This window comes from Leucoraja erinacea, chromosome 1, assembly GCF_028641065.1.
Source record: "Leucoraja erinacea ecotype New England chromosome 1, Leri_hhj_1, whole genome shotgun sequence".
Taxonomy (NCBI): Eukaryota; Metazoa; Chordata; class Chondrichthyes; order Rajiformes; family Rajidae; genus Leucoraja; species Leucoraja erinaceus.
Window position 1 is genome coordinate 42,459,704 of NC_073377.1, and position 19,674 is coordinate 42,479,377.

Here is a 19,674-nt window from a genome sequence, read left to right on the forward strand (position 1 = left end):
GGAAACATAGAAACAAGATGCAAGAGTAGGTCATTCGGCCCTTCGAGCCAGCATCGTCATTCTATATGATCATGGCTGATCATGCAAAATCAGTACCCCGTTCCTACTTTTTCCCCATATCCCATGATTCCGTTAGCCCAAAGAGCTAAATCCAATTTTCTCTTGAAAACTGTTGCATGAGGAAGTTGGGATAAAAAAAGAATACAAACTGCTGGAGCAACAATGGGTCAGGCAGCATCACTGGAGAACGTGGATAGGGGGAGTTTCGGGTCAGGATCCTTCGGGAAGGGTCCTGACCCAAAACGTCACCTATCAATGTTCTCCAGAGATGCTGCCTGAACCACTGTGTTACTGCAGCACTTTGTGCCCTTCTTTGTAAACCAGCATCTACAATTCCTTATTTCTAAGGTAGACAAAAGTGCTGGAGAAACTTAGCGGGTGCGGCAGCATCTATGGAGCGAAGGAAATAGGCAATGTTTCTGAGTTTCACCAGCACTTTTGTCTATCTTCGATTTTCCAGCATCTGCAGTTCCTTCGTGAACATTCCTTTTTTCTACTTGGAAGTTGGGATGCTATGTTACAGCTGTACAAGATCTCGATAAAGCCATACCTGGAGTATTGTGTTCAGTTTAGGTCACCCTGCTATAGGAAATATGCCATTAAGCTGGAAAGAGTGGAGAGAAGATTTAGGAGAACGTCCATGATATGAGCTATAGGGATAGGTTTGGGAGGCTAGGACTAGAGAGATTGAGCCGGCTGGGGCTTTATTCCTTGGATCAGATGAGACTGATGGATGATTTTATAGAGATGTATAAAAGTATGAGGTGAATAGACAGGGTGGATGTGCAGAGTCTATACCCAAGGTAGATGGTTAAGAACTAGATTTAATAGGAACCTGAAGGACTTTTGTTTTACACAGAGGGTGCTGGTGATATGGAATAAGCTGCCAGAAGTAGTGGTTGAGGAAGGTACAATAACAACATTTTAAAATACTTCGGACAGGAACACGGATAGGAAGATTAGAGGGAATTTTGGCCAAATTTGTGTAAATGGGACTTGCTTAGATGGGGCATCTTGGTCGGCACTGTGGGTTTGGCCAAAGGGCCTGTTTATTTGCTCTGACTTTGATTCTATTGCTCACATACATTCTGTATTGTTTTTCATTTATCATTGATCCCCAATGAGCCCTGAGAAGCTGGCGGTGAACAGCCGCCTTGAACAATTGGTGTCCTTCAAGCGAAGATATTCCCATGTTGTTGTTGGGGAAGATAAGACCAGCATATATTTCTATTTCCCATTATTAGCCCTGTATGATACAACTGAATGACTCATTGAACAATTTTGGACTATGCTTTCTTAAGAGTGCAATGTGTTGGTATGTAATTACCAGAGTTATTGGTTTTAATGTTTTTATTGGAAGCATTTGTACAAAAACTTGACAATTTTACAGCTTTGTGAACAGCTTCAATGTTAACACTTTCCAAAAAGGACATTAAATTAAAAAGAGAGAGAAAGAAGGAGAAGAGAGAGAAAAAACAAAAAAGGAAAGAGGGGAGATATCTCCGGTTTGCTTCCAGTTCCCCATGCTGGTGAGAGCAGGAACAGGGAGATACGGGACCTGAACGTGTGGCTGAGGAACTGGTGCACGGGGCAGGGATTTAGATTCTTAGATCACTGGGATCTGTTTTGGGGTAAGGGGGAACTGTACAAAAGGGACGGATTGCATCTTAACAGGCGTGGGACCAGCATTCTGGCAGGCAGGTTTGCCACTGCTACACGGGTGGCTTTAAACTGAATAAGGGGGGTGGGGTGTTGAATGCGATAGTAGAGGATGGAGTTAAAGGGAAAGGGTTTCTTAAATGTGTGAGCGTAGAGACCGAGGGGTGTAAAATGAGGGTAGAAGCAATAGGTAGCAAGGTGAAAAGTAAAAGTGGCAGGAAGACAAAACCAGGGCAAAAATCAAAAAGGGCCACTTTTCAACATAATTGTATAAGGGGTAAGAGTGTTGTAAAAACAAGCCTGAAGGCTTTGTGTCTCAATGCAAGGAGCATTCGTAATAAGGTGGATGAGTTGAATGTGCAGATAGCTATTAATGACTATGATATAGTTGGGATCACGGAGACATGGCTCCAGGGTGTCCAAGGGAGCTGAACATCCAGGGATATTCAATATTCAGGAGGGATAGAGAGAAAGGAAAAGGAGGTGGGGTAGCGTTGCTGATTAGAGAGGAGATTAACGCAATGGAAAGGAAGGACGTTAGTTTGGAGGCTATGGAATCGGTATGGGTAGAGCTGCGAAACACTAAGGGGCAGAAAACGCTGGTGGGTGTTGTGTACAGGCCACCTAACAGTAGTAGTGAAGTTGGAGATGGTATCAAACAGGAAATTAGAAATGCGTGCGACAAAGGCAAAACAGTTATAATGGGTGACTTCAATCTACATATAGATTGGGTGAATCAAATTGGCAGGGGTGCTGAGGAAGAAGAATTCTTGGAATGTATGCGGGATAGTTATCTAAATCAACATGTAGAGGAACCAACGAGAGAGCAGGCTATTCTAGACTAGGTATTGAGTAATGAGGAAGGGTTATTGAGCAGTCTTGTTGTACGTGCCCCCTTGGGCAAGAGTGACCATAATATGGTTGAGTTCTTCATTAGGATGGAGAGTGACATTGTTAATTCAGACACAATGGTTCTGAACTTAAAAAAAGGTAACTTTGAGGGTATGAGACGTGAATTGGCCAAGATTGACTGGCAATTAATTCTAAAAAGGTTGACGGTGGATATGCAATGGAAGACATTTAAAGACTGCATGGATGAACTACAAAAATTGTTCATCCCAGTTTGGCAAAAGAATAAATCAGGGAAGGTAGTACATCCGTGGATATCAAGGGAAATCAGGAATAGTATCAAAGCGAAGGATGATGCGTACAAATTAGCCAGAAAAAGCAGCATACTGGAGGACTGGGGGAAATTCAGAGACCAGCAGAGGAGGACAAAGGGCTTAATTAGGAAAGGAAAAATAGATTATGAAAGAAAACTGGCAGGGAACATAAAAACTGACTGCAAACGTTTTTATAGATATGTGAAAAGAAAGAGATTAGTTAAAACAAATGTAGGTCCCTTGCAGTCAGAAACAGGTGAGTTGATCATGGGGAACAAGGATATGGCGGACCAATTGAATAACTACTTTGGTTCCGTCTTCACTAAGGAAGACATAAATAATTTGCCGGAAATAGCAGGGGACCGCGGGTCAAAGGAGTTGGAGGAATTGAGTGAAATCCAGGTTAGCCGGGAAGTGGTGTTGGGTAAATTGAATGGATTAAAGGCCGATAAATCCCCAGGGCCAGATAGGCTGCATCCCAGAGTACTTAAGGAAGTAGCTCCAGAAATAGTGGATGCATTAGTAATAATCTTTCAAAACTCTTTAGATTCTGGAGTAGTTCCTGAGGATTGGCAGGTAGCAAACATAACCCCACTTTTTAAGAAGGGAGGGAGAGAGAAAACGGGGAATTACAGACCAGTTAGTCTAACATCGGTGGTGGGGAAACTGCTAGTGTCAGTTATTAAAGATGGGATAGCAGCACATTTGGAAAGTGGTGAAATCATTGGACAAAGTCAGCATGGATTTACGAAAGGTAAATCATGTCTGACGAATCTTATAGAATTTTTCGAGGATGTAACTAGTAGCGTGGATAGGGGAGAACCAGTGGATGTGGTGTATCTGGACTTCCAGAAGGCTTTCGACAAGGTCCCACATAAGAGATTAGTATACAAACATAAAGTACACGACATTGGGGGTTCAGTATTGATGTGGATAGAGAACTGGCTGGCAAACAGGAAGCAAAGAGTAGGAGTAAACGGGTCCTTTTGACAATGGCAGGCAGTGACTAGTGGGGTACCGCAAGGCTCAGTGCTGGGACTCCAGCTATTTACAATATATATTAATGATCTGGATGAGGGAATTGAAGGCAATATCTCCAAGTTTGCGGATGACACTAAGCTGGGGGGCAGTGTTAGCTGTGAGGAGGATGCTAGGAGACTGCAAGGTGATTTGGATAGGCTGGGTGAGTGGGCAAATGTTTGGCAGATGCAGTATAATGTGGATAAATGTGAGGTTATACATTTTGGTGGCAAAAACAGGAAAGCAGACTATTATCTAAATGGTGGCCGACTAGGAAAAGGGGAGATGCAGCGAGACCTGGGTGTCATGGTACAGCAGTCATTGAAAGTAGGCATGCAGGTGCAGCAGGCAGTGAAGAAAGCGAATGGTATGTTAGCTTTCATAGCAAAAGGATTTGAGTATAGGAGCAGGGAGGTTCTACTGCAGTTGTACAGTGTCTTGGTGAGACCACACCTGGAGTATTGCGTACAGTTTTGATCTCCAAATCTGAGGAATTACATTATTGCCATAGAGGGAGTGCAGAGAAGGTTTACCAAACTGATTCCTGGGATGTCAGGACTGTCTTATGAAGAAAGACTGGATAGACTTGGTTTATACTCTCTAGAATTTAGGAGATTGAGAGGGGATCTTATAGAAACTTACAAAATTCTTAAGGGGTTGGACAGGCTAGATGCAGGAAGATTGCTCCCGATGTTGGGAAAGTCCAGGACAAGGGGTCACAGCTTAAGGATGAGGGGGAAATCCTTTAAAACCGAGATGAAGAACTTTTTTTCACACAGAGAGTGGTGAATCTCTGGAACTCTCTGCCGCAGAGGGTAGTCGAGGCCAGTTCATTGGCTATATTTAAGAGGGAGTTAGATGTGGCCCTTGTGGCTAAGGGGATCAGAGGGTATGGAGAGAAGGCAGGTACGGGATACTGAGTTGGATGATCAGACATGATCATATTGAATAGCGGTGCAGGCTCGAAGGGCCGAATGGCCTACTCCTGCACCTAATTTCTATGTTTCTATGTTTCTATAACCGAAGACCCACCCATACACCCGTTCGCCCAGCCCTATGAGTAGTTTCGAATTTTTGTTCAAATATTGTGTTATTTGAGAAAAGCAATAAAAGGTGACCATATTTTTAAAAATTGCTTCTGTTTATCATTCAAGATAAACCTAATTCTCTATAAATGCAGTGTGTCCATCATTTCTGTAATCCACATCTTCACTGGAGAAACTTCAGCATTTTTCCAGAATTTAAGTATGAGGTTTTGGCTGATATTAGTCCATAGCCGACAACGCATTGCTGAAAAACAGTCAATTTACTACATGCCTCTGATATTCCCAGTAGTATCAGTTTTGAGTCTGGCTTTAATGGGATTTTCAGTGTATTGGAGAGGACGCTGAAAACTTCCATCCAAAAACTTTCTATTTTATACATAATACAAAACTGTGGGTTAAAGTGGCTTCTTGGAACTGACCCTTATCTAAAAAGAGGGGAAACACTGGGGAACATTTTGTTCAGTTTGGCTTTTGAGTAGTATAACCTGTGCAGCACTTTGAACTGCATCAGGCAATGTCTGGTATTTAAGAAGCATGTATGGATATATTGTAAGCTTGGGCCTTGAAAAGATGGTGGTGAACAGCCGCCTTGAACAATTGCTGTCCTTCAAGTGAATATATTCCCATGTTATTGTTGGGGAAGATAAGACTAGCATCTATTTCTATTTCCCATCTTTAGTAGCTCTGTATGATACAACTGAATGGCTCATTGTACAATTTTGGACCAGGCTTTCTTAAGAGTGCATTGTGTCGGTATGTAATTACCAGAGTTGTATGTAGGCCAGAACAGGTATATATAGGGTTCAGTTCACTGTGGAATTAGTGAATTCATTGAATCATCATCTCTATACCACCATAAATAGGCATAAAAGAACTGTTGATGTTGGGATTTCCAAGGCTGTGGAATCTGCACCACTTTGTCGAACAGCTCATTTTATTTCCAAAACATTATTTTCACTCATTTTCTCAGGACAAATTTGTTTTGTTCTTTGTTGCTTGCAGGCTCCTGCTACAAGATGAAGTAAGTGACCTTAGTGTGACTCTGCAATGAAGCACTTAGGCTCCTCCCGGCATCCCACCATATGGGATTATGTGGATATAAAGTCAAATCACATCATTTTAAAAGCTTCAACATAAGATTCTGATGTGGTGTCTCCAACCTCCCGTGTATTAACTTTCAGCAATGTTTACAACAGGAATGTTCACGAGATCAATTTGAGCTGATGAGATAATGAGATGATTACAGAAGTTACAAGCAGAGTATGTCAAACTGAACAGAGTATACAGGGCCGTTAAAGTCTTTAATTTGGGTTTCATAAATCATTCTTGGATGTGGCTTTGCTTCAGATTCTTTTGAAATGAATTAAAATCCATCGGCATGTCATCAGTGAAACTTTTATTGGCCGATTCTCTTTATGCTGGCTGTCTCGTTTTTATACTCTCAGTGTAGATTCGACCCGAAACACTGTCGTCCCTTTATCGCCGCAGATAAATCAAGACCCATTGTTATCCTCAAGCAGTTTGTTTTCTTGCTCCAGATGACAGAATCAGAGGTTTTTTGGGTCTCCTGTTTACTTGCAATGTTTCAAATATACTGCTAATACTCAACGTCACGCAGCACCCATGAAAAGGGAAACATTGAACACATCAGGTGGAGTACCCTTCGTCAAAACTGGTAAAGTGAGAAAACAAATATAAAGTTGCAGGAAGGGTGGGTAGGAATATCCGTGGTAAGGGTGATGTCAGAATTGCTCTGGGGATAAGTTGAGATCACCTGAGGCAACAGCTTACTGAGGAGAGGCTAGTGAGAGAGCGCATTGTTCCTTGGTCATAAAAGCAATGAAATGAGGGAGAGAGTGAATGAGAACATAGACAAAGGAATGTAAGAGATGTGAAATGCAAGGTCGCAAGACAGGCCCATGAAGTAAGGCTGTGTTAGTGGAGAGAGAAACAGAGCTATCGCGTATTGATGAAGAAGGTATATTGGGAAATTAATTGTCTGGGCCCTTCCAATGGAGACCGAGAAAGTCAGTTCCCTGAATTTGTAGATCAATATTAAATCTAGATGACTGCAATGTGCCCAGCCAGATGAGGCATTGGGCCTCATTCTAACAAAGCAGGCGGATAAAGACGGAGGGGTAATAGTGGAAATGAGAAGGAGATTTAAAGAGACGGGCAATAGGAAGCTCAGGGTCGCACCCACAGACTGTGTGAAATGCAGGACTGTTGACAGCCTGACCTGCTGGGCAGTCAGCAGGACTATCCCGAGCATCAAGTTTCGCCCATTTTAATTCTCCATCCTCCTCCTCTGGAATTCTCTGCCACAGAAGGTTGTTGAGGCCAGTTCATTGGCTATATTTAAGAGGGAGTTAGATGTGGCCCTTGTGGCTAAAGCGATCAGGGGATATGGAGAGAAGGCAGGGATGGGATACTGAGTTGGATGATCAGCCATAATCATATTGAATGGCAGTGCAGGCTCGAAGGCTCGAATGGCCTACTCCTGTACCCATTTTCTATGTTTCTACTCTGAGCTGTATCTGCCTGTGGCTTCCTGCACTGTTATTAAGAGGCCAGGTAAATCAAGGTAAAGAAATGACTCGATCTTTCATTGTAGCCTTCTGGAATCAAGAATAAATTAAATAACTTAATGTTCATAAGTTATAGGAGTAAAATTAGGCCATTCGGCCCATCAAGTGTACTCCGCCATTCAAACATGGCTATTTCTTTCCCTCTTAACTCCAACCTTCTGCCTTTTCCCTATAACCCTGACACCTGTACTAATCAAGAATCCATCAATCTCCACCATAAAACTATCCATTGACTTGGCCTCCACTTCCTTCTGTGGCAATGAATTCCAGATTCACCACCCTCTGACTAAAGAAATTCCTCCTCATCTCCTTTCTAAAGTTACGTCCTTTTATTCTGAGGCTACGGCCTCTGCTTCTAGACTGTCCCACAAATTCCCGCTCATAGTCAGGCACCGATTTACACTGATTGTAGACCAATCCCACATTCCCATCAATTCTCCCAGACATCTACACACTGGGGGCAATTTACAGTGGCCAACTTCACAATCTTTGGAATATGGATGAAAGTTAGAGTTTTCAAGGAATATCTCTCACAGACAACACCCAAGGTCTGGTCAAGTCTGGGTTGCTTGAGTTGAGTTGAGTTGAGGAAGATGTTCAAATAGCTTACATCGGCGAGACCAAGTGACCAGGACTGAGACTAGGCGACATTTTCACTGAACACCCGTGCTCAGTCCGCCAAGGCCTGCTAGATCTCCCGGTTGCTAGACATTTACTTCCCATTCCCATACTGACCTTTCTGTCCTGGTCCTCCTCCATTGTGAGAGTGAGCCCACATAAAAACTAGAGGAACAGCACCTCATATTTCACTTGGAAGCCAAAAATCCAACTGAACATTAACACTCACCGCCCATCTCCCTCTCTCCCACCTTGATGCGCATCATTTCTCTCACTGTCCTGCCTCTCGTGTATCCCTTCCTCCTATATCCCTCCCTCTGGCTTTACATTTTACTCCACTTTCTTTATCTAACACGCGTTTGTCTCCTTTTCATTTTGAACCTTTGCTGCCAATTAAATTAACTCTCACCTGTATCCATCTATCACTTATGTACGAATAAACGGCAAATGCTGGTTAAACTGAATATATACTGTATAGACATAAAATGCTGGAGTAACTCCAGCGGGTCAGGCAGCATCTCTGGAGTAAAGGAACCCTTCTTCTATCTATCACTTGCCACGCTTTATCCAACACCTACCTTTTCTAGCTTTCTCCCCCCACTACAATCAGTCTGAAAGGTCCAGACCTAAAACACTGCCCACCCATCCATCCCTTCCACAGTTGCTGCCTGACCTACTAAGTTCCCCCTGCACTTGCTATTTAGCTCAACTAGACTGTTGAGGTTTTTCTCAATTGTTGGACAACACAGGACACTTCGCTCTATCGGGAGTTTTCAGTGCCACATGCGGAGACAATCATCAACTGTAACTGGATGATAACTCGGTGAAAGATGGGACTTTGGTTCATTCATAACTCGTTGATCTTCCAGTGCATAAGATCTTAACCGTCTATTACAAACCCACTGACTCCCACTACTATCTCGACTACACTTCTCTCCACCCTGATTCCTGCAAAGACTCTATCCCCTACTCACAATTCCTGTCTACGCCACATCTGTGCCCAAGATCAGGTAGAAACATAGAAAATAGGTGCAGGAGTAGGCCATTCGGCCCTTCACCACCATTCAATATGATCATGGTTGATCATCCAACTCAGTATCCTGTACCTGCCTTCTCTCCATACCCCCTGATCCCTTTAGCCATAAGGGCCACATTTAACTCCCTCTTAAATATGGCCAATGAACTGGCCTCGACTACCTTATGTGGCAGAGAGTTCCAGAGATTCACCACTCTGTGTGAAAAAAATGTTTTTCTCATTTCGGTCCAAAGGATTTCCCCTTTATCCTTAAACTGTGACCCCTTGTCCTGGATTTCCCCAACATCGGGAACAATCTTCCTGCATCTAGCCTGTCGAACTTAAGAATTTTGTAAGTTTCTATAAGATCCCCCCTCAATCTTCTAAATTCTAGCGAGTACAAGCCGAGTCAATCCAGTCTTTCTTCATATGAAAGTCCTGACTTCCCAGGAATCAGTCTGGTAAACCTTCTCTGTACTCCCTCTATGGCAAGAATGTATTTCCTCAGATTTGGAGACCAAAACTGTACACAATACTCCAGGTGTGGTCTCATCAAGACCCTGTACAACTGCAGTAGAACCTCCCTGCACCTATACTCAAATCCTTTTGCTATGAATGCTAGCATACCATTCGTTTTCTTCACTGCCTGCTGCACCTGCATGCCTACTTTCAATGACTGGTGCACCATGACACCCAGGTCTCGTTGCATCTCTCCTTTTCCTAATCGGCCACCATTTAGATAATAATCTACTTTCCTGTTTTTGCCACCAAAGTGGATAATCTCACATTTATCCACATTATACTGCATCTGCCATGCATTTGCCCACTCACCCAGCTTAGCCAAGTCACCTTGCAGCCTCCCAGCATCCTCCTCACAGCTAACACTTCCCCCCAGCTTCGTGTCATCCGCAAACTTGGAGATGTTGCATTCAATGTTGTTCAATTCAATTCATTGTTCTTTACCTTTCCACATCATCGTCTATATCTCTCATTTCCTTTATCCTTAACCAGTCTGAAGAAGGGTCTCGACCCGAAACGTCACCCAGTTCTTCTCTCCAGAAATGCTGCCTGTCCCGCTGAGTAACTCCAGCTTTTTGTGTCTATCTTCGGTTTAAACCAGTAGCTGCAGTTCCTTCCCACGCATGTCCCCAACTGAATGTTGCAGACCGAACAAGTGCAGTGCTATTGGCCCAGGGCAACACTGAAGATTGGAGCAGTCATTACAAAGGCTTGGTGGAGAAAAACCTTTGTTGCAGGCCCTGCCACTATTGCACACAGAGATGCTGCAACCCATGCCATTTATGTAATGGAAAATTGATGCCATGATTTAATGTAAATGGAATGATATGACGTATTGAAAATAGTGAAACATGGATGTCCTTTATAACATAATGTGAAAGTTAAAATGTAATATGTTTGGTTTAGAAATGTGCCTGCATTAAAATATTCTAAAGAAATCTGGATTGTATTGTATTCCATCCATATGATTAACGTAATATATGTTTGAAATAAAACATAAGATCTGCTCAACTCTCACTACTTTCACCTGCAAATATGATACAATTTCCTCTGAAGGCCATAATTGTAACAAATCGTATGCAAGTTTAATAAAAGGTGCCATACATAGAGGGAAAACAAACTAATATTGGAGGTGCAGGGCTATTGACAGATGCTTGCCTGGGATCATCACATGATCCCCAGGATACCTTTAAATTCAGAATGGGAAATGTTCAATATTTTTCCCATTTCTGGAAATTTCCTACACGATCCTCATTTCCATTGATTCCCTTGGGGCTTTGCAAAAACTGTCTGTATATTTTGCACACATCTTTTTTTTAAAAACAGCCATTTTCTTTTCAATGCCTTCTAATTAATTTATGTATAATATCTTTTTTTGTGTCTTGTCCGAGGCTATGTGCCTGTGATGCTGCCGCAAGCCAGATCTTCATTGCACCTATGTTTTGCCATACTTGTGCATATGCCAATAAAGTCAATTGGACTTGATTATGTTTTGTAGATAGCATTACTGACACTGCTTTATCCCTCACGTTTAGTTAATTACTGCATTTTAAATTCCTCAATTGCTGCGATGGAATTCAAAACCTGCAGCTCCAGATTCACTACCCAAGATAATGGTCCAGTAACAACCACCAGGCCACCATAGCCTTTCCCCAAATAGAAACAAAGCAGTTGTAGTATTTAGAATAGACTAATTATTTCAAATTTGCAGCATAAATAATATTTGGACACTTATGGACACTGGTTGAGCAACGTTTTTTTGTTTCCTCTGGGTATGCGAATACGCAATGCTTGAATTAGTAATGCTTGAATTAGCACGCGTTTCAATTGTTCCTGAACTATTATTAACTTCCTGTTTCAAAAGTTATCCACAAGAATGAGCTATAAAATGTCTGCTTTTCATTTACATGTCAAATTTGCTTGGAATTTTAACTGCATACTTTTCTCACAATTGTATCTGATTGATTATTCATTATCGTTACATTTGTTATAAATGGTAGTTTCCCTGCTCTCTTCATTTTCTAACCTTTTCCTCTTTCACAGGCAAAACCTTCTGCTGACAAGAGTACCATCTCACATTGCGATCATCCCACAGAGAATAACTTCTTCTTCTTGCGTATGGCGTGCACAGCCTAAAGTTGTCGGATAATGTGCTATTTGATCTTACTTGAATGTGCACGCCAGGATGATTGCATTTGTCGAAACAGGGCGGACCACGTGAAGGTTGCAATCTCCCACAGAGAATAACTGTTCATCTTTATCCCCAGTTGTAAACAATATGAATAGTTGCATGGCAAAAAATAAATATTGAGACCACTAAACATTTAGTTTTGAGGGCGGAGAAGAAATAATTAAGCATTTAATTTCTTTCTCAGGAAATTTTACAAACTGATCGCAATCAATTCATCCATTTTTTTTCTTATATCCATGATGAAGTTCAACAGGAGGAATAAGTATACAGGCAGAAAACAATATCAATTCTTCTATGAGTATAAAATTGTTTGTGACAATTGTTGTTAAAATGTTCATCTCAGGTCAGAATCTGTGAAATTCTGAAATTTCAATTTCTGTTGTCATTCACTAGAAATTTCCATTTCTGTTGTCATTCAGTAGACATTTCAGATTGTTATGTCTCTGAATGGAATATCTGATTCCCACTGACCAGTTGTGATTTGTTGGGATAAGCAGCATCCATTGTCAGCTTCTCCTTCATTGCTTCCGGTTTAGTGAGAGCACTGTAAATTCCCATGGCCTTTGACATGCACAATGGAGAAAGATGAACATTAAACACACATAGCAGTCTAGTCAAAGCAACAACATCATACAATATGAACATATGAAATACAGATCAACCAGAAAATACCTAGAAGTACAAGGCATAACAATCAGAAATTTCAGGCACCAATATGGTTGATGACAAAATCCTTAATACTGAAATTTCACCAAATAATTGCAGTACAGTAAATTCTACAGAGCAAGACATTTTACCAGATTTGATCTCTGGAGTGATTTAGCAAATATCACACCGGAAAATCAAGGACAATTGGACCTGTGGTTGATATTCCCAGTTCTTAATTATTCGTGGGTCAGGGTTCCCATTTTGGACTATTTTTCATTGTATCCAGCTGGAAATTGTACATGCCGGATTATATTTGGTTTGGATGCGTTTATTAACATTCCCATCTGAGCTCACAAATGATTATTATTTTGTGTCATCACACAACTGTTTGCCAGTAGTGAGCAAATGTTAGTGCCACGTCGTTGGCCTCTGCAAAGTCCTTTACAGTGCATGTGTCTTGCAGCATGTCACCGCTCAGGAGATGCTCCATAGTGTGGAGGCCCCATCCGCACTCGCAATCTGCCGCATCTTCAGTATATCCCCGCTTCAGCATGTTCGATTTGCTCCTCCCATGCCTGTCCGCAGTCTGTTGAGACTGCGCCAGGTTATCAAATGAAGAATAACAATTGAGTTCTCAAACAATTACCAGTACTTAAAGAAACTTGTGAGTAAATGAAACCCAAACTAATAGGGGAGCATAATTTGTTAACCTATTTCTAATACCCTTACATCGAATCTGTGTTTACGTATTTGTACACTATAGGGTGTAAATCCAGGACACACCAGAACTTGCTGATGGTTCCGGTCTGCTGTCATCATGATCTGGGTCATTAATTTTATCATTACTTGTTTCTGATCAAGGCTAAGTCCTGGATTCTTTGGTTTACCTCTGATTTAAAGTTTCCTCAAAACTTTTATTTTTGAAAATGGCTATGTAGTTTGTAGTATTCAAGAGTTTTTGAACATTTAGTTTGAGCCACAACTCATGCTGAATTTAGTTTAGAGATACAGCGTGGAAACAGGCCCTTTGGCCACGAGTCCGCATCGAACAGCGATCCCCGCACACTAACACCACCCTACACTGGGGAGAATTTTTACATTTATACCAAGCCAATTAACCTACAAACATAGAAACATAGAAAATAGGCACAGGAGAAGACCATTTGGCCCTTCGAGCCTGCACCGCCATTCATTGTGATCATGGCTGATCATGATCACAGGACACAAGGAGAATGTACAAATACAGACAAGCACCTGTAGCTAGGATTGAACCCGGGTCTCTGGTTCTGTAAGCGCTGTAAGGCAGCAATTCTACCGCTGGGCCACCTTTGATTGCCTTTAGATTTCCACATTAATTAACTTTTCACATTTGCCATCTTTCACTCTCTTGGTACAATTTCTATTTATTACATAAGAGTTTGGAAAATTACAGTAATGCTATTGGGATATGATCCTCAACTTATCCAGACCCCTTCAAGCAGTCTCGAGACAAAGTACCTTACAGGACGATTATCAAACAAAATATGACATTGAGTCATTCAAGTAAACTGAACAGGTTGACTTTAAGAGGCATCTTACAAGTAGGAAGAGTCATCTCCTTCATTCATTTGAGCAATCCCATCTTCTCAGCTGTGTTCACAATATAAGAATTATTCCTCTCCATTTTCAGCTGTGTTCATGAAAACTCTTGATATTTTATTTAATGTTCATGGTAACCTGCATTCTTACTCAACAGTGATCTGACTAATTTCTTCCTTCCTTTCAACAATATATATAATTCAGTATTTCCTCTCCATTTTCGTCATGAGGCTACATGTCCTGAAGCTACATGTCCTCTGTTTATCCATTAGCCGTTTTTCTATTCCTCACTGGAACAGATTTTGCATTATGTCATTTGCTTAAGCAGTTTGCCTCCAGTTAAACAGCTGAAATAAAGTTATCTGTATAATAGAAACATAGAAAATAGGTGCAGGAGTAGGCCATTCGGCCCTTCGAGCCTGCACCGCTGTTCAATATGTTCACGGCTGATCATTCCACTCAGTATCCTATACCTGCTTTCTCTCCATACCCCCTGATCCCTATAGCCACTTAACTATATTTAACTCCCTCTTAAATATAGCCAATGAACTGGCCTAATTCATCCACTCAACTACATTGTGGATTCTTTTATTCCATTCACACCTAGCTCGAAATCCTTATGGAAGTCCAGACACACCATGGTTCCACGATTAGTTACATCCTCGAAAAATTCTATAAGATTCGTCAGACATGATTTACCTTTCTAAATCCATGCTGACTTTGTCCAATCAATTTTCCAAATGTGCTGCTATCCAGCAGTTTCCCCACTACCGATGTTAGGCTAACTGGTCTGAATTCCAGAGATTCACCACTCTCTGTGTAAAAACATGTTTTTTCATCTCAGTCCTAAAAGATTTCCCCATTATCCTTGAACTGTGACCCCTTGTTCTGGACTTCCCCAACATCAGGAACAATCTTCCTGCATCTAGCCTGTCCAACCCCTTAAGAATTTTGTACGTTCCTATAGGATCCCCCCTCAATCTTCTAAATTCTAGCGAGTACAAGCCGAGTCTATCCAGTCTTTCCTCATATGAAAGTCCTGACATCCCAGGAATCAGTCTGGTGAACCTTCTCTGTACTCCCTCTATGGCAAGAATGTCCTTCCTCAGATTAGGAGACCAAAACTGTACGCAATACTCCAGGTGAGGTCTCACCAAGACCCTGTACAACTGCAGTAGAACCTCCCTGCTCCTATACTCAAATCCTTTTGCTTTGAATGCTAACCTACCTTTCGCTTTCTTCACTGCCTGCTGCACCTGCATGCCTACTTTCAATGACTGGTGTACCATGACACCCAGGCATCTCCCCTTTTCCTGATCGGCCACCATTCAGATAATAGTCTACTTTTCTGTTTTTGCCACCAAAGTGGATAACCTCACATTTATCCACATTATACTGCATCTGCCATGCATTTGCCCACTCACCCAGCCTATCCAAGTCTACACCTCTTTTAAACGTATCCTTAATCAGCTTCCACCACTTTGTGCACTGGGCAACAACGGAGTGGTGAGGAGCAGAGCCATCAAGAACATCACAGAGGCAGCGGAGAAGGCCTCGAGATGGCTCTGGATCAGGAGAGAAGGTCAATGGGGAGGAGCGAATGCCACCTGAACACGTCGTGGTCTGATCAACCATGGCTGGGTCGCCTGGGTGAGGGTGTCAGATGTTGAAAGACCCGAAACACCCAATGACCCCAGGTCACTGATGATGTGTTCAGGAGCATCAATAGATGTATTTGTATCAATCCAAGTCTTCTTGGTGTTATTTCTTGCTTTACTAGGCAGGGCAATTACTTAACCATTATCTCAATGTCATTCTCACAACTGTAATCAAGCATTTATATTTCCTCTTTGGCCAATTACCATTCTTAAGCTGACCAAAGAAATGTTAATCAGCTCTTTAATCTTTTTCTTGGGGTCAGATAAAAATGATCTGTACTTCAATTGCATACATCAGTCTATTCCAATGAGAGGGTGTCAAATTAAAATCTAATACAAGTTTACACGCACCACCTTGTTCAGGGTAAAAATGATGGCCTTGAAAGTGATGCCCATATCCAGGAAATGAACAATTAAAAAAACTACTAGAAGATGGATCGCCTTATAAAAACCTAAAAGTGACAATAGACTTCTTACCTGTGACACCATGCTGGTGACATCACCTGTGTTTGCTGGAAGTAGAATTGTATTGCTCTGCTTGGCCAGGTTGCTAAAGGCAGATACATACTGCTCTGCCACACTCAATGATGCTGCTTGACTTCCGCACTGTTAATTGCATAAGGTGACAAAAAAAAGTTGATTAATAATCTATTTTCACTCTACTGCAACAAAACCAGGACTGAATCCTTTACAATTTTATTCTCTGATTCACTTTCATCTTACTTGTTGACTAAGGACTTCAGAAAGCATATTAATAGATTGTGCTTTTGCTTTGGCTTGAACGATGATTGCATTGGCTTCACCTGTGAAAGTCAAAAGATTGGAATATAAAATATTACGCACAAGATAGGAGAATTACATGAGCAGCTCCATTTTAAGCATCAATCCAATTTTACCAACAAATATGCCTAACTTGTTAACTTATTTCCTCTTTAACTAGGAGAGATGTGATGCCAGATGGAACAAACAGTTGATGGCATTGGTAAGTGGATGACAAAAACAGAATTATTTGACAGGAGCACCATAAAAATAAAGCCACCCTGCTCCCATTATTAATCCCACTATGAAATAGTGAAAAAAAGTTGTGTTTTTCTAACCCAGTAACAATAATGCAAAAGAACAACTATTATGTATCACTTCTGCAGTTGTACAGAGCCCTAGTGGGACCACAACAAGATTACTGTGTGCAGTTTTAATCCCCTAATTTGAGGACGGACATTTTTGTTATTGAGGGAGTGCAGCGTAGGTTTATAAGGTTAATTCCCGGGATGGCGGGACTATCATATGCTGAGAGAATGGAGCAGCTGGGCTTGTACACTCTGGAGTTTAGAAGGATGAGAGGGCATCTCATTGAAACATATAAGATTGTTAGAGGTTTGGACCCGCTAGAGGCAGGAAACATGTTCCCGATGTTGAGGGAGTCCAGAACCAGGGGCCACAGTTTAAGAATAAGAAGTAAGCCATTTAGAACGGAGACGAGGAAACACTTTCTCACAGAGTGGTGAGTCTGTGGAATTCGCTGCCTCAGAGGGCAGTGGAGGCAGGTTCTGTGGATGCTTTCAAGAGAGAGCTAGATAGGCCTCTTAAAAATAGCGGAGTCAGGGGATATGGGGAGAAGGCAGAAACGGGGTACTGATTGGGGATGATCAGCCATGATCACATAAAATGGCGGTGCTGGCTCGAAGGTCCAAATGGCCTACTCCTGCACCTATTGTCTATATCGTGTGTGTGTGTGTGTGTGTGTGTGTGTGTGTGTGTGTGTGTGTGTGTGTGTGTGTGTGTGTGTGTGTGTGTGTGTGTGTGTGTGTGTGTGTGTGTGTGTGTCTCTCTCCCTCTGTATCATCCTTGGTCAATTACTTCCCGCTTTTGAATAAAATTGTTCACAAAACTCAATTTTTAAAATATAAACGCCGCTCACCAGCTGCTGACGTCACAATGCCCACATGCCCACCAATCCAGGCCCACTTGCGTCCTGCCCCGCCCCCCCGCCACTGTGGATTAAAGGCGCAGAAAGATCGAGAAGTTCTGCAGAACAAAGACTCTACAGCTCCATTCCGCTACCGCTGAACTTTCTCCTCACAGCCGGTGCAGCCCCGCTCGCCTGCGTGCCCCTCCCATCCCCTGCGCGCTCATTCCAGCTGTTGGTTTCCATAGAGCCTGTGCTTCTTTACTGAACTCTCTCCCCACCTCACAGTAACTTGCCTAACATCTCCCTCGCCACTGGCGACGGCCTCGGGGTGGAGAAATTCAGCGGAGGCCCTGGTCCCCTCTCTCTCTCCCTCATTACTCACCCCTCTCCCCCGCCCGCCCTCTGCGGCAATGGCGGTCCCATCTACCCGTCCCCCCCGGGTCCGTCTCCTCCGCCGCCACAATTGCGGTAACTCACCCTCACGGCCCTCTCGGAGGAGATCTTCTCCACCAGCTCTTCGAAACTCGTGGTGCGCACCGTGACAAACACCAACTCCATCCCCCCACTCCCATGTGGCTCGGTGGCAGCAGCGAGCAGGCAGACAGGTTGGCGGGTGGGCACGTGCCAAGCGGCAGCAGCGGGCGTGCGGAGACGAGCCGAGTGGCAGCAGCGGGCAAACGGACTGGACGGGGACGGGCTGAGCGGCGGCTGAGCCGGAGTGGGCAGAGGGAGGGAGGATCGGGTTACAGGGTGGCCGAGCAGTTTGCATGGAGTTTGAGTAACTCGCGCGCACACACACACGATGTAAACTGGACCAATCGTCAATGGGATCTAAACCACAGCTAACAATGAATGACCTGTGGATGAAGGAACTGCAGATGCTGCTTTGGAGGGAGTGATTGAGGGTAGGGGAAAGGAGAGGGTGGGAGAGGTGAGGGAGGGATTGGGGGAGGGGAGGAGGAGAGGAGAAAGAAGAGGGAGGAGGAGGGTGTGCTGGGGATGAGGGGAATTGAGCCGTGCCTGTGCAGTTGGGGTTATGCATGAGTGGTGCAATATTGCGTTGGGGGGACGGGTTGCATTGGGGGAACGGGTGAGTGGTGGAATATTACATTGGGGAACGGGTTGCATTGGGGGACCAGGCCTCCCGTGTGACAGGGACGCAACGGGTCCCACTTAGTCCAGTAGTGTATAAAATTATTTTTCAAAATACTTCAGAAGCAATCGAATCACAATCTTCAATTTACAAAAAATCCTCTGTTGTTGGAGACGTAGCAAGATGAATAAAAACTCATCATCAGTTAAGAGCTGACCTGCTGCTTGGTTGATCGTTTCTGCTTTTGTTGCCTCAGAAGCCAGAATTCGAGACTGTTTTTTCCCTTCAGCAATATTGATTTCAGCTTCTCTGGCCCCTTCAGATTCCAGCACCGTGGCACGTTTTTTCCTTTCAGCTTCAACCTAAAAAAATTAAATCAAATGACAATCCATATTCTCTGTACAACCTCAAATTAGATGTCAGACAGATATCTTTACATATTAATACAAAAATAATACAGCACAAAATTACCTGTTCCAAATCTATTCAATCTACATAAGTGACGCATATGTTGTTACAATTTGTAGTCGGGAACATTGATACCTACTAATTTAGACAGACGTTGCCTCAGGAGTGCCATGTACATTAATGATCAACTGTGAAGCAAGCAGGGAAGAGTGTGAACACGATTGCAAATGTTCTTTCATCAAGAAGGAGGGAACACTTTGGTAAACACAGAACTCTTGTTTTCATGAACATCTTTGTGGCAGGGCTGTATGTGGATCATCATTGGGGAGCTTTGAAGCAGGTGACCAGCTTCCTTCTCCACTGTGGGTCAGTATGTGGCCCAGGGAGAACTAATGATGGAAAATGGAGAGGGAGGAATGCAAAGTATGAAGAAAAAACATCTTGGAATAAACACGAATGATATTTAAGCAGAATAATTGCTTTCCTAAAATCCTTTGTTGA

General features: G+C 42.8%; 1 protein-coding gene across 1 annotated transcript in view; it reads right to left on the minus strand.

Moving 5' to 3' along the window:
• Positions 1–12,011: 12,011 nt before the first annotated feature.
• The window catches only part of stoml2 (stomatin (EPB72)-like 2), a 35,958-nt gene continuing 28,295 nt past the window's right edge, over positions 12,012–19,674 (minus strand). The window contains exons 7-10 of the mRNA XM_055633429.1: positions 18,983–19,127; positions 16,487–16,566; positions 16,241–16,369; positions 12,012–12,440 (exon numbers count right to left, since the gene is read on the minus strand). Coding sequence (XP_055489404.1) covers positions 12,315–12,440; positions 16,241–16,369; positions 16,487–16,566; positions 18,983–19,127 — 480 coding nt within the window. The 3' untranslated portion in view covers positions 12,012–12,314. The remainder of the gene's footprint in view (positions 12,441–16,240; positions 16,370–16,486; positions 16,567–18,982; positions 19,128–19,674) is intronic.